The 12152-nt window shown below is 34.4% G+C and overlaps 1 protein-coding gene across 1 annotated transcript; it reads left to right on the top strand.

Annotated features, from left to right (window-relative positions):
* Positions 1 to 2525: 2525 nt before the first annotated feature.
* ERD4 (Early-responsive to dehydration stress protein (ERD4)) lies at positions 2526 to 10241 on the top strand. Its single transcript, XM_006836250.4, has 6 exons — positions 2526 to 3452; positions 5130 to 5278; positions 5925 to 6203; positions 6644 to 7488; positions 8978 to 9233; positions 9691 to 10241. The coding sequence occupies exons 1-6, from the start codon at positions 3185 to 3187 to the stop codon at positions 10027 to 10029; spliced, it is 2136 nt and encodes a 711-aa protein (XP_006836313.1). The 5' UTR covers positions 2526 to 3184; the 3' UTR covers positions 10030 to 10241.
* The last annotated feature ends 1911 nt before the right edge of the window (positions 10242 to 12152 follow it).

Here is a 12152-nt window from a genome sequence, read left to right as displayed (position 1 = left end):
CCCTATCGAAATAAGTAAAGCCTCACCTCATAACTTATTGAAAATTACTATTCAAGTATTGAAAATTACTATTCAAGTATTGAAAAACTTTTACATCGATCATCTCGGCTAGAACATTATGTTTGTGAAAAAAAAATCGATTTAAAACTCTAAAAATAGTGTATATGGCAATAAATTATCTAAGCCTTCCATTTTATCCTAAAAAAAAGTGTTCATAAACATGTAAGATTTGTATCATTTTTTAGTTTCAAGCTTTTATTGCTGGTGTTGAAAATTGATTTTAAAGCTATCATAAAAATTGCAATTGCCGCAAGTGCTTTCCTGATAAAAATTTGAGGTGTTCTTTCATAGAACTTACGCCTTATCGAGTACCCCCCCTCCCTGTCTCCTTTGACTTGAATGTGTATCTCAAAGTGTAGACATCTCTCCATATCACGCATGTCTGTATGTTTGTGTCAAACACCACTCTCTATGCATCTATATGTCACTCTATTTGTTTGTGTCGGACACCTCTATGTCTCTCTCTCTTTCTAAAAGATGTACATCTCTAACTCTGTATCATACTCAATATCTTTCTTTTTTGACGACCCACATTGAATTATTGTTATTTCAATGTAAAATTCCACATCCCATTATATCTAATGATGGAAAGCCAATTTAGAAGTTAGCTTACAATACTTTTATTCATGCCGGAAACTGACACATACTCATATGTTTTATAAGACAAGATTGAATTTATGAAAATTGTCATCCTTTCCCATGCTAATATTCTTTGTATCGTTCTAGTTTTATCGAATTTCTCCAAAGAATCTCTCTCCCTGTCTGTCTCCAATGGGGCCCTAAACTATCTTCCTCTCGGATTAGTACAATACTCTTTTTCTCCCTCATTGGGTCAATTTTATAGTTATTGTCTTATCTTATAAATATATAAGTATCCGTGATAGTATCAGACACAAATACAAGAATTACAAGCTAAATTCAAAATTGGTTTTCTTAATCATTTCTTACATGTATAATGGGATGTGGAATTTTACATTAAATAGATAATATTTCAATATTGAAAGTTGCTAACAAATGTATAACTTTTTAAATGACAAGCACATGTCAACCCATGATTGATGACACTCATTTGCATGTTCACATGATGGAGCCCAAGTGTGACATTCTTAAAAGGATGAAGTTTCTATAAGGCCTAAGTTTTATGAAAACAAAATAACGCTTTAACTCAAATCTTTGTCTAAAAAGCACTCTGGGCAACAAAAATCTCTACAATGGATCTAAACCAATTTCTAATACTGACAATAAATGTTGAAACTAAAAAGAGGGCATTGATCTTGTGGATCTATGAACACTTATATTTAGGGTGAAATAGAATATCTACTTAATTTATTATTACAATATATATATATATATATATATATATATATATATATATATATATAAAATTGTTAGATCTTAAAATCCTATTTTTTTTTTTTTTTTTTAGGACTAGTGTTTTCAAGCTAAGAAGATTGATGTAAAGGTTTTCCAATATTTGAATTATAATTTCGATAAATTATGAGGTGAGGCTGAGATGATCAAACCATTTTCCTTCTTAAAATTGAGCGTTTGGGATGGTGTTCAAGAGTTCAACCAAGAAGAATTTTTTCTCTCTCACATATTTTTGTTCTCTCTAAATGTTGTATCTCCTAAATCTTTCATATTGCTCCTCAAATGAAAAAGTTGTATCTCTTAAATCTTTCATATTGCTCCTCAAATGAAAAAGTTGGCTAAGCTTGCCCAAAACAAAATCATTTTTAGATATGCTAAGTTCTTCATAAATTTCAGGTAAGGCTTGTATTGCTAAAGCCACTTTTGCAAAAGAAATTTATTTATTTTCCTCCATCTCTTTTTTGGATCAATATCCAAATAAGGAGTCAACTATAAAAATTGTTGGATTGCTGGCTAAAATTGTAACAACTTTAACTTCAAATTAATTATGGGTGTACATATTGTGTTTATGTGGAAGCGTATTTGTCAATCTACTTTTAAAACCACCTTGGGAGAAACTTTTTGAATATAAAATGTTTTGAACTACCTAAACACCAGAATATTATTTCCAAAAGAGAAATTTAAATTTTAAGCTTTCTGATACTTAGATCTGGCCTTGGAAAAATTAAACGGTCCCCATTCAATCTTGAGACATTATTTGTTTCAAGTGCACAGAGAGTTCTATTCGGAAATTTTTACCTGTTTTGAAAAGGTTACATCTCCAACATTTAAGATTTTAAAGTTACATCTAAATTGAATTTTACTGAAGGGAGTAAATAAATAGTATGCTCCTATGGGAGTATAAAACGTTTGGCACTAATCATTGATCGCATTGCCAAAGGACCAGCTCAATAATACCAACTAAAAAGAAGTAAGGGTAAAATAGTCATTAGAGCGGTAGGACGTAGGGTGTTTTGGTCATTTCCTTCTTTGTCGGCCTTTGATCCACAAATTCTTTACAACTGTTTAGACACAGATATTTTTTCCTTTCAACTGCCTTTCCTGTCAGCTTCAGGGATTCTAACAGTTCAATCTTTTATTAATTTTTTAAGGTTTTGATTTTTTTATTTATATGGTTGTATTGCGGCACTGCTTTTCTAAAGATTCTAAGCCTCGGATGTCTCGTTCCTTCTCTGATTGCAGACACTGTTTCTGAATTTGTTTGAATTATTTATAATGGGTTTCAGTTTTGGAAGTGCCTGCATTGTGGCATTCATGGTGTCTTTCTCTCTCTAGAGGGGGTTCTTCAGTGTTTCAGTGACCTAAGACTGGAATTTGTGGCCTCTCTGACCTTTAGTGTGGGTTCCTCAGTGGGTTTTTGACCCAGATCCAGAGCTTGTCTCTATTGGGAGTTTCTCAGTGTTTCAGTGACTGAAACCCAGATTTTATTCTCTCTTAAACAGTGCTTTAGATTTCCTTGAAGTGGGTTTTAGAACCAGATCTTGAAATTCCCGCCATTAAGTGGTTCTGAAACAAAGGAGAGAGAGAGAGAACCAGATCTTGAAATTCCTGCCATTAAGTGGTTCTGAAACAAAGGAGAGAGAGAGAGAGAGAGAGAGAGAGAGGTGGAGGGTAACTGTTCCCCAAAGAAGAGAGAAACTAGTTGCCCAAGTTCGACAGAGAGAGCAAAGGAAGCACTTTTGGAAGATCTGCCATGGATTTCAGTTCATTCATCACCTCTCTCTTGACTTCTTTCCTTATTTTTGTGGTTTTGATACTGATTTTCACATGGCTCTCAAGGAAACCTGCAAATGATGTGATATATTACCCCAATAGAATCTTGAAGGGTTTGGATCCAATGAATGGACATAGAACCAGGAACCCTTTTTCATGGATCAAGGAAGCTATCAGTTCTTCAGAAGAGAATATAATAGACATGGCTGGTGTTGACACTGCTGTGTATTTTGTCTTCTTGAGAACAGGTATTTTTCTAAAATTTGTATCTTTTTGGTAATACAGTATGTAAATGTTCACTAGATCTATTGTTTTAATATTTTTTTTGTCAGCTAATTCTCTTTTTCTTACAGAAAATTTGATTTAAGGTAATGGGTTCTCTCAAGAGATAATGTTACCAAATGATTATTTGCTTTTCTATTTGTGGCTAAGAGATAATTTTTTCTTTTAGTTTTTTGGATACCGATTTTTTTTTTTAGTTAAAATATAGTCCCTTAGCCATAATTTATCTTGGTTTCTTTGTCTTTGTGTTATCTGTGTTTTGTTTGTATGTTAAAGTTTTGTTCAGTGAAAATGATGGGTTTTATATGCACTTCTTTGTTGTATTGAAGTGGTAACGCTTTCCTATTTTTCTAGTGTTGTTCTAAAGTAGTCTATAATATCTGATGGGTATAAGAGTCACTGTTCCTAATATTTCGTGCCTTAATTATTTATATAGGATTATATGTTCTTGTGCTGAAATTATTTTTATATGAAGATGTAGACTCTCTCTATCTCTGTTTTTTTTTTCTTTTTGGTAGTGTAGTTTTGCATTCATTTTTTGTTAGTTTGTTTCTTGTTGGTTTTTTTTTTGGGTGGGGGGGCAGGGGTTTAATGGAATTTTCCAGTTCATTTAAATGGGGGGTTTCTATTTATTGCTGATTTATCTAATTACTGGTGTTTTAAGTCTTAGAAGATGTCAACTTTTTTTTCTATTTTGATTGCTTTGTTTTCTAGTTTTGCTTTTTCTCTGTAAGTGTAAATTGGCTATCTACATTTATAAAGTCCTGAAAATGGTGCGAATTTCTTTTTGTCCAGTTACTAGTGTTTTAAGTCCATGTGGATATGAACTTATATATTTTGGATCAAAATAGAAAAAAAGCAGAAAAAGTACAAAGCAACTAAAAGCAAAAGTACAAAGCAAATAAAAGCAAAAGTACAAGGCAAAGCAATCAAAACTTTTCGTTTCTAGCTTCCCCCCCCCCCCCTAAGAAAAAAGAAAAGAAAACCAAAAATCCTGAAAATGGTGGGAATTTATCTCCCTTTGGTTGTTTTAGATTATCTCAATGTTGCGGGTGTTTACTTTTTAATCCTCTGCAAATAAGTATGTGTACTTCACTACTGTCCATTCATGTTCTGCTTTTGAACTTCACTACCTACCTTGTAATAACTTCCTCTTGTATACAATCCATTTTTGTATAATTGTCTTGCATTCTTAATTTTTATTGAGTAAAAACTACCTACCTTGTAATCACTTTCCTCTTCTATACAATCCATGGTTACATAATTGTTTTGCATTCTTAATTTTTATTGAGTAAAAACTAATGAACAAAACGAAGAAACGGTGTATATTATTAAATTATGAGATTGCATATATTAAATTATGAGATGGGCATTTTTTCATAAAAGCAACAGCCTGTGTACGTTTATGACTGGACTTGCATCTGCAATTATCAGAATATTCATCCTCTGCTATTGCATTTTCTTTGTTGGTTGTAAAAAATCAATGATGTGAATTATTCTCTAATATTCTCATTTTTTATTCTTTTTAACTCCATGAAGCAGTGTTTTTTCAGTGGTCTCTGCGAATTCTCCCCTGGTTATTCTCACTACTCTAAATTTTGTTTCTTGTTCTTTTTTTTTTGTCTTTTTTTTTTTAATTTCAGTGTTGGGAATACTGGTAATATCCGGGATCTTGCTCCTACCGATTCTTCTTCCAGTTGCTGTTACTGATATAAACACCACCTTGACCAAAGAGACTAATAGCAATGGAACCTTCAATAACCTCGACAAGCTGGCAATCGGAAATGTACAAGTAAGATATCACAAATTTGTTCTTTCTTTTTCATGCAGATTTTCTCTTGCCATCCCCTCCCTTCAAGAAAAAAAAGGAGTTACAAGTTTCATACCCGTAATCTCCCAATAAAATGACTCAGTTATATTCAAGGAAAGCCAAGTAATTACTATAGAAGAGTCTTCATATCTTCAGTCCCCGGCTATTCCATAGATGTGGCGGCTAATCTTTTAGCGAATTAACAGCTAGTCGTTTTGGGTTATCCTGTTATGTCTAGGTTTCTTTCCTTTTCAATGATAGATTTCCTGCCATGGGGACTGTTCCTGAGAACGGGAAAATCAGCTGAAGACCACAAATATTGTTGTCTTAAGATCGTATTTCACTCTCTCCTGGACTAGTTCTAATTCCTTAATGGATTGGTTTATATTAGTCTATAATTCCTGGGTTGTTAATGAGAACAGGTAAACAACTCATCAACAATAGGCATAGAAGTTTTAGGAATAAAATCTCTCTCTCTCTCACTACTCATGCACGCGTGCGTATACACACACACACACAAAACTCTGTCAATATTTGAATATGTGCTCTTTTCTTCCTGATAATTAATTTATGCTTTGTTGTAAAACGGCTTGGTTCCACTTCTTACTTCTTGAGCTCTCCTTTACAGAATAAGAGTCCAAGGTTATGGGCATTCCTGCTAGCAACTTACTGGGTTTCTTTCATCACTTTTTTTATGTTATGGAAAGCTTACAAGCATGTCTTAGAGCTCAGATCCTCTGCCCAATCTCGCTCAGATGTTGCTAGGCCAGAGCAATTCACAGTTCTTGTGAGAGATATTCCTCCCGTTCCTCATGGCCAAAGCAGAAAAGAACAGGTCGATGCTTATTTCAAAAGATTACATCCTGAAACATTTCACAAATCCCTGGTCATCACTGATAATAAAGAGGTGCAGAACTCATAATCCCTTTTTCTTTCTGTTATCAATGCTTATTCAAAATATTCCTCTCTCTCTCTCTCTCTCTCTCTGGCTCTCTCTCTCTCTCTGGTGCTTATTTCAAAAGATTATACCCTGTAACAATTCGTGAATCCTTGTTCATCTGACATTAAAGAAGACGGGATTCATAATCTCTCTCTCTCTCACACATTTTGCTACCATTTATGCTGTTTTACCATTTCAATTGGTACTCTAATTTCTTTGATGTTTGAGCTTCTCTCTCTCTCTCTCTGTTTGTCTCTCTCTCTCTCTCTCTCTCTCTCTCTCTCTCTCTTTCTCAGATGTAAGTTAGACAGGTTAGAATTAGTATATTCGCAATTGTGGCAATCACTATTATTGCAGAAATCTTGCAATTCTCAGTTTTGTACTGGGGTTTTTTTCACCATTTTCAGGTCAATAAGAAATTTCAGAAGTTGGAAGGTTACAGAAAGAAACTTGCTCATGCAGAGGCTGTATATGCTGAGTCCAAAACAGCTTCAAATCCAGAAGGGACCCGTCCCTCATGTAAAACTGGATTTCTCGGGCTTATCGGTTCCAAGGTTGACACCATTAATTTTTGCAATGAAAACATCAAGGAATTGGTTTCTGAGTTAGAGAGAGAACAAAATGGCACCATTAAAGATAAGCAACAAGCTGCTGCTTTGATAGTCTTTTGTAGCAGGCCAGCTGCTACTTTAGCCTCACAAACTGTTCACTCGCCAACTGTTGATTCTTGGACGGTTATGCCTGCTCCTGAGCCCCGACAATTGTTATGGAGTAATTTGCCAATTCCATTTTATCAGAGGCAAATTAGACAGTATATTGTCTATGGTATTGTGTTTCTCACTGTTTGCTTTTATACAATCCCCGTTGGGTTTTTCTCGGCATTCACTACTCTGGAGAATTTGAGTAAGTATCTGCCATTTTTGAAGGCAATTGTTGACCTTGTTGAGATCAAAACAGTTTTGGAAGCTTTTCTACCACAATTAGCATTGCTTGTTTTCATGGCTTTGCTCCCCATGTTTCTAATGATGCTTTCAAAGGCGGAGGGAATACCATCAGAAAGCCATGCTGTGAGGGCAGCTTCTGGGAAATACTTTTATTTCACAATCTTTACTGTGTTTATTGGGTTCACACTGGGTGGCTCATTGTTTGATAATTTGAAAAATGTTGGGAAGCATCCTGACCAAATTGTCACCATGCTTGGGGACTCAGTGCCAAAAGTTGCTATGTATTTCATCACGTTTGTCGCATTAAAGTAAGATCTCTATCCAGCTAGCTAATCTTGTATATTCTCTTCCTTTTAATTCGGTGGTACTTATTTTCTTGTTCTTTTACTGTTTCTTTCAAGTCTAGTGTAATGGTTGAAAAGATAATACCTACTCTGGCTTTTCTTTCTTAAAGTTTTATCTCTTGGGGGTTGCTAATATTTATTGAAAAAGGAAAAAATGAGAAGTTAGAAAGTTATAATACAGTCTTATTCAGTTTACATGTTGTACACTAGGTTTTAGCCATAGTTTGGTTATTTCACTTGATGGACAATCTTATTTCTTGGGTCTAATGTTTATTATGTTGGAAACATTTATTTTTGTTTCTTTAGATGATGGAAAACAAGGCACTCATTGAGATATTTATGTTGTTCATTACATACTTTTCCTGCATCGGTAGATTTGATGCCTTCCAGTGTGGTGTCAATTTAGTTTACAGTGGTGTAGGATACTAGTTTTCAATCTCGTTTCATATATAATTTAATGTTGGAAACATTTCTTTTTGTTTTTTTAGATGATGGAAAACAACGCACTCATTGAGATTTTTATGTTGTTCATTACATGCTTTTCCTGTATTGGTAGATTTGATGCCTTCTAGTGTGGTGTCAGTTTAGTTTACAGTGGTGTAGGATACTAGTTTTCAATCTCGTTTCATATATAATTTGATGTATCCCATTTGAGAGCCAAACTATTCATGTTGCTTTTCTTTGTAAGCTCATTTGGACTCTTAATAATATGAGTACTTTAAGGGGGAAATAAGATTGTCTAAAATGCTAATGGTAGTTGGCGGGGAACTTCATTAAGTTACTAGTAACTAATGTAAATGGTCCAGGATATTGACACCGGGGTTTTTTATGTTCTCAAATTTAGATGGTACGGTGTGGATTGGGCGTTATTTCTATATTTTTAGCAGGTTATCACCAATGAGTGCCTGCATTTTATTCTGTAATCTGAGATGGGCAAATGCATTAGAAATGAAAATAGTTATCTGATAAAGCATGACCTCATTCTGTATTATCTTCTTTTACCATTGTTTTTTGTGATTTACATTCATTAAGAGTGTTTCAAATTACTTCTTATTTGCTATGTAAAATTGGAGGGGATATTGAATTGGGATCTATAATTTCATGGGATTTGGGACCCATGATACATTGTGTCATCTCCATCCAGTAAAATGATGGAGAATAACAGGGACAGGGAGTGTGACCTGCGATTAGGGTCATTTCCAATTTGAATTGGTCTTTCCCTCCTCCATTATCATCCATCATTTCATTGGATGGTGGTGACCCCCCCAGTGAATGGAGTTTGGATTTCTCCTTAGGCCATTGAGCTACGGTATGGTATCCATTTGAAGTTGGTCTTACTAATAGTCTGTCACTTGATACTTATATTCAGCTAACCATCAGATTTAGCGAACAAACTAATGAATATTCTCTGATGTTTCACTAATTTCAGGTATTTCTTGTAACTGGATTTCAGGTTTTTTGTTGGCTATGGCCTCGAGCTGTCCCGTTTGGTTCCTCTGATAATATACCATCTTAAAAGGAAGTACCTTTGCAAAACTGAAGAGGAACTAAAGGAAGCTTGGGCTCCAGGATCAATGGGCTATGCTACAAGAGTTCCTAATGACATGCTCATCGTAACTCTTTCACTCTGCTACTCTGTCATTTCTCCCCTTATCATCCCATTTGGTGTGCTATACTTTGGTTTTGGATGGCTCGTGCTTCGTAACCAGGTATGAGACACATTCTCTCCAATTTTCTATCTATATCAAATACGTTGAATCTGTTACATACCAAACTTACAAATATATTAGTAAGTTGATACATTGTGTGGATGGGTTTGGAGAGAGAAGAGAGAGAGAGAGAGATTAGTAAGTTGATACGGAGGCCCTGTGGTTTTTGTGTGGGTGGGTGTGGAGAGAGAGAGAGAGAGAGAGAGAGAGAGAGAGAGATTAGTTAGTTGATACAGAGGCCCTGTGGTTTGTGTGGGTGGGTGTGGAGAGAGAGAGAGAGAGAGAGAGAGAGAGAGATGTGGTGGTCCCTATCTCCGTCACCATCCACCACTGATGGGAATGACCCGGATGGACTATGAATTTCTTCATTTTCTTTGGATTATAGTGCTTTTGCATTGAAATAATCATGGAACATTTCACTCATATTAATTATCTTTTTTTGTGTTGTTTTTTGAAGGCATTAAAAGTTTTTGTTCCTTCTTATGAGAGCTATGGTCGAATGTGGCCTCACATGCATACTCGGATTGTTGCTGCTTTGTTTGTCTTCCAACTGACAATGATCGGCTACTTTGGAACAAAAGCGTTCGTCTATACCCCCTTATTGATCCCACTTCCTTTTCTTAGTGTAATTTTTGCTTTTGTTTGTCAAAAGCGATTTTACCAATCTTTTGCTGTGAATCCCCTTGAAGTTGCTTGCCAGAGCCTTAAGGAGGCCCCTAATCTTGACTCCATAGCGGAAGCTTATGTCCCACCTTGCTTGAGTTCAGTGAAGCATGATGGAACTGAACCGGTTTGAAGATATAGGTCTCTTGTGCTCTGGGAAGATGATTTTATGGTGTAAATATCATCTCCACTTCTCTTTGTTGATTGTAACTGGTGCCACTGCTGAAACTTCTATTATTGATTTTCTTCTTTGTGGATATTTACTGCGTGATGTGATCTCATGTATGAACTTTCTGTTTTACGTTTTTCTGGAGTAAATGGTTAACTGATGGTGTTGTGTTTTTATTCTGTTTTTTATTCCCCCCCCTCCCCCCCCCCTCCAAAGCCCTCTGTGTGCGTGTGCGTTCATGTGGGATATGGGTATTACATGGGGATTGCTCTTGTTAATATTGTTTCCCCATGGCTTAAATAATAATAATAGGAAAAATATAAGGTGGGGACCTAAACAATCAACTTAAGGCAAATATCAAAAGTTCTCTAGAAGAGGTTGTTTGGATGCTCAAAAATCCTCAAATTAGATCTTAAGATATATGTACATAAGAAAACATGGATTTCAAGTTTTGGAAATAATACATCTTGTAATGCATTTTTTGAGCTATCAATTTCTCAAGTTCTTAGTTGTTTATAGATCCACTTGATCTACAGTTTTAAAATTCTAAATTTTGTAATTAGAGATGAAGATTAATTTTAAGGACGTCACCAAAATTTTCATTGAAACATCTTTTGTTTGAAGGTGCATTTTACTTTGATGGTTAGGGCTTCAGCCTTATACATACCATACCTATATTTATAATAATAATGTTATTAATGTAACTGTAGCAATTATTACAACATGATAGCTGTAACTTTTTGTGAGGATGAATGTTTTTCCAATGAATTAATTTTAATTGGAAATGGCAATTGCCTTGTATCTTGGCTGTGCTACAATTCTGTGGTTTTATTCAGTCTATATGGATCTACGTTTTGAGTTCTATTGCTTTTTGAGTTCTATGGTCATGTTTATTTGAGTCTATGTATGGTTATTTGAGTCTATGTACGTTAGCAAAGGTTACTAATTTGTTCCAGTTTAGATATTTTAAAATTGCATAAAAATTATAAGTGAAGTGTTGAATTGTTCATCTTTTGAGATAACTTGATAAATGTTTTGGGAAAAAATTAGGGAGTTCGTTTAAATATATCTAACGAGAGTGTTTCAGTATTGGAGAACCCTTCAATTAATCATCTCGACTTCAAAATGTAAGCGACATAAAAAAAGAATGCTAATTTCAAAAAATAGAATATCTTATAACAAGTTATTTGGACTTGTCTACTTATAAGATTTTTTAGTGTTTTTATTGATCTATTCGAACGACAATATGTTTAAGATTTTAAAATTTATAACTAGAGATGAAAATAGATTTTTAAGCCATCATAAAATTTTGACATCGTTCCGACATCTCTAAACAAATTTTAGAGGTGCACGTATCTTCTACAGTATCAGGAGGTAGTCTTACACAAAACTCACTCTCTAAGTATATTTTGATAAATTTCCCCAAAAAACAGACATTCATTAGTATCAGGCATGAATTTGAATCATAGGATGATACAGTGAAAAAAAAGAGAAATTAAACTAATTTAGATAATTATGAAAAGAATTTATGATTTTTTTTTGCCATTCAAATCTTTTAAGAACTCTAGTCATTATCAAGCACTGACCATGTCTTTCCAGCCCGGAATGGAATGGTTATCAATAGAAGAGCGGTAACATGCTCAAAATGCAAAGGAAAAAGTTTATATAAGGATGCAACCTTATAATGTAGAACTACAGATGCACCTCAAAAATCCATCGGAAAGGTAGTTTTAATGTTGAAAAACCCTTTTATTGATCATCTCGACATCGAGATGTATGGCCATGAAAAATAAAACGATTTTAAGTCTCAAAAATAGTGCATTTGACAACATATTATCTATACCGTCCATTTTCAAGATTTTCATATGTTTATAGCTCTACTTGATTTTAACCATTCTTGAAATTTAAAATTTTATAATTAGATATAAAAATAGATTTTGAGATAATCTTAAGAACATTTTACATCAAAATTATATACCATGATAAAATTTGAAGGTGCACCTTATCTCTACAGCTCCAGATGCATTCGTATGCCAACTGCACCCCAAAATGAAATCTTTCTTGATATCCATAAAGAGTGCTAACAA

Source organism: Amborella trichopoda, chromosome 2, assembly GCF_054954075.1.
Source record: "Amborella trichopoda isolate Santa Cruz 75 chromosome 2, AtrichopodaSantaCruz75HAP2 v2.0, whole genome shotgun sequence".
NCBI classification, from domain to species: domain Eukaryota; kingdom Viridiplantae; phylum Streptophyta; class Magnoliopsida; order Amborellales; family Amborellaceae; genus Amborella; species Amborella trichopoda.
This window is presented reverse-complemented; position numbering and strand designations above follow the sequence as displayed.

Excerpts from the sequence above, each read along its gene's own strand:
- ERD4 (XM_006836250.4), top strand. The coding sequence starts at position 3,185 with ATGGATTTCAGTTCATTCATCACCTCTCTCTTGACTTCTTTCCTTATT. Across the intron at positions 3,453-5,129 it reads TTTTGTCTTCTTGAGAACAG|TGTTGGGAATACTGGTAATA; the intron begins GTATTTTTCTAA and ends TTTTAATTTCAG. Across the intron at positions 5,279-5,924 it reads TGGCAATCGGAAATGTACAA|AATAAGAGTCCAAGGTTATG; the intron begins GTAAGATATCAC and ends TCTCCTTTACAG.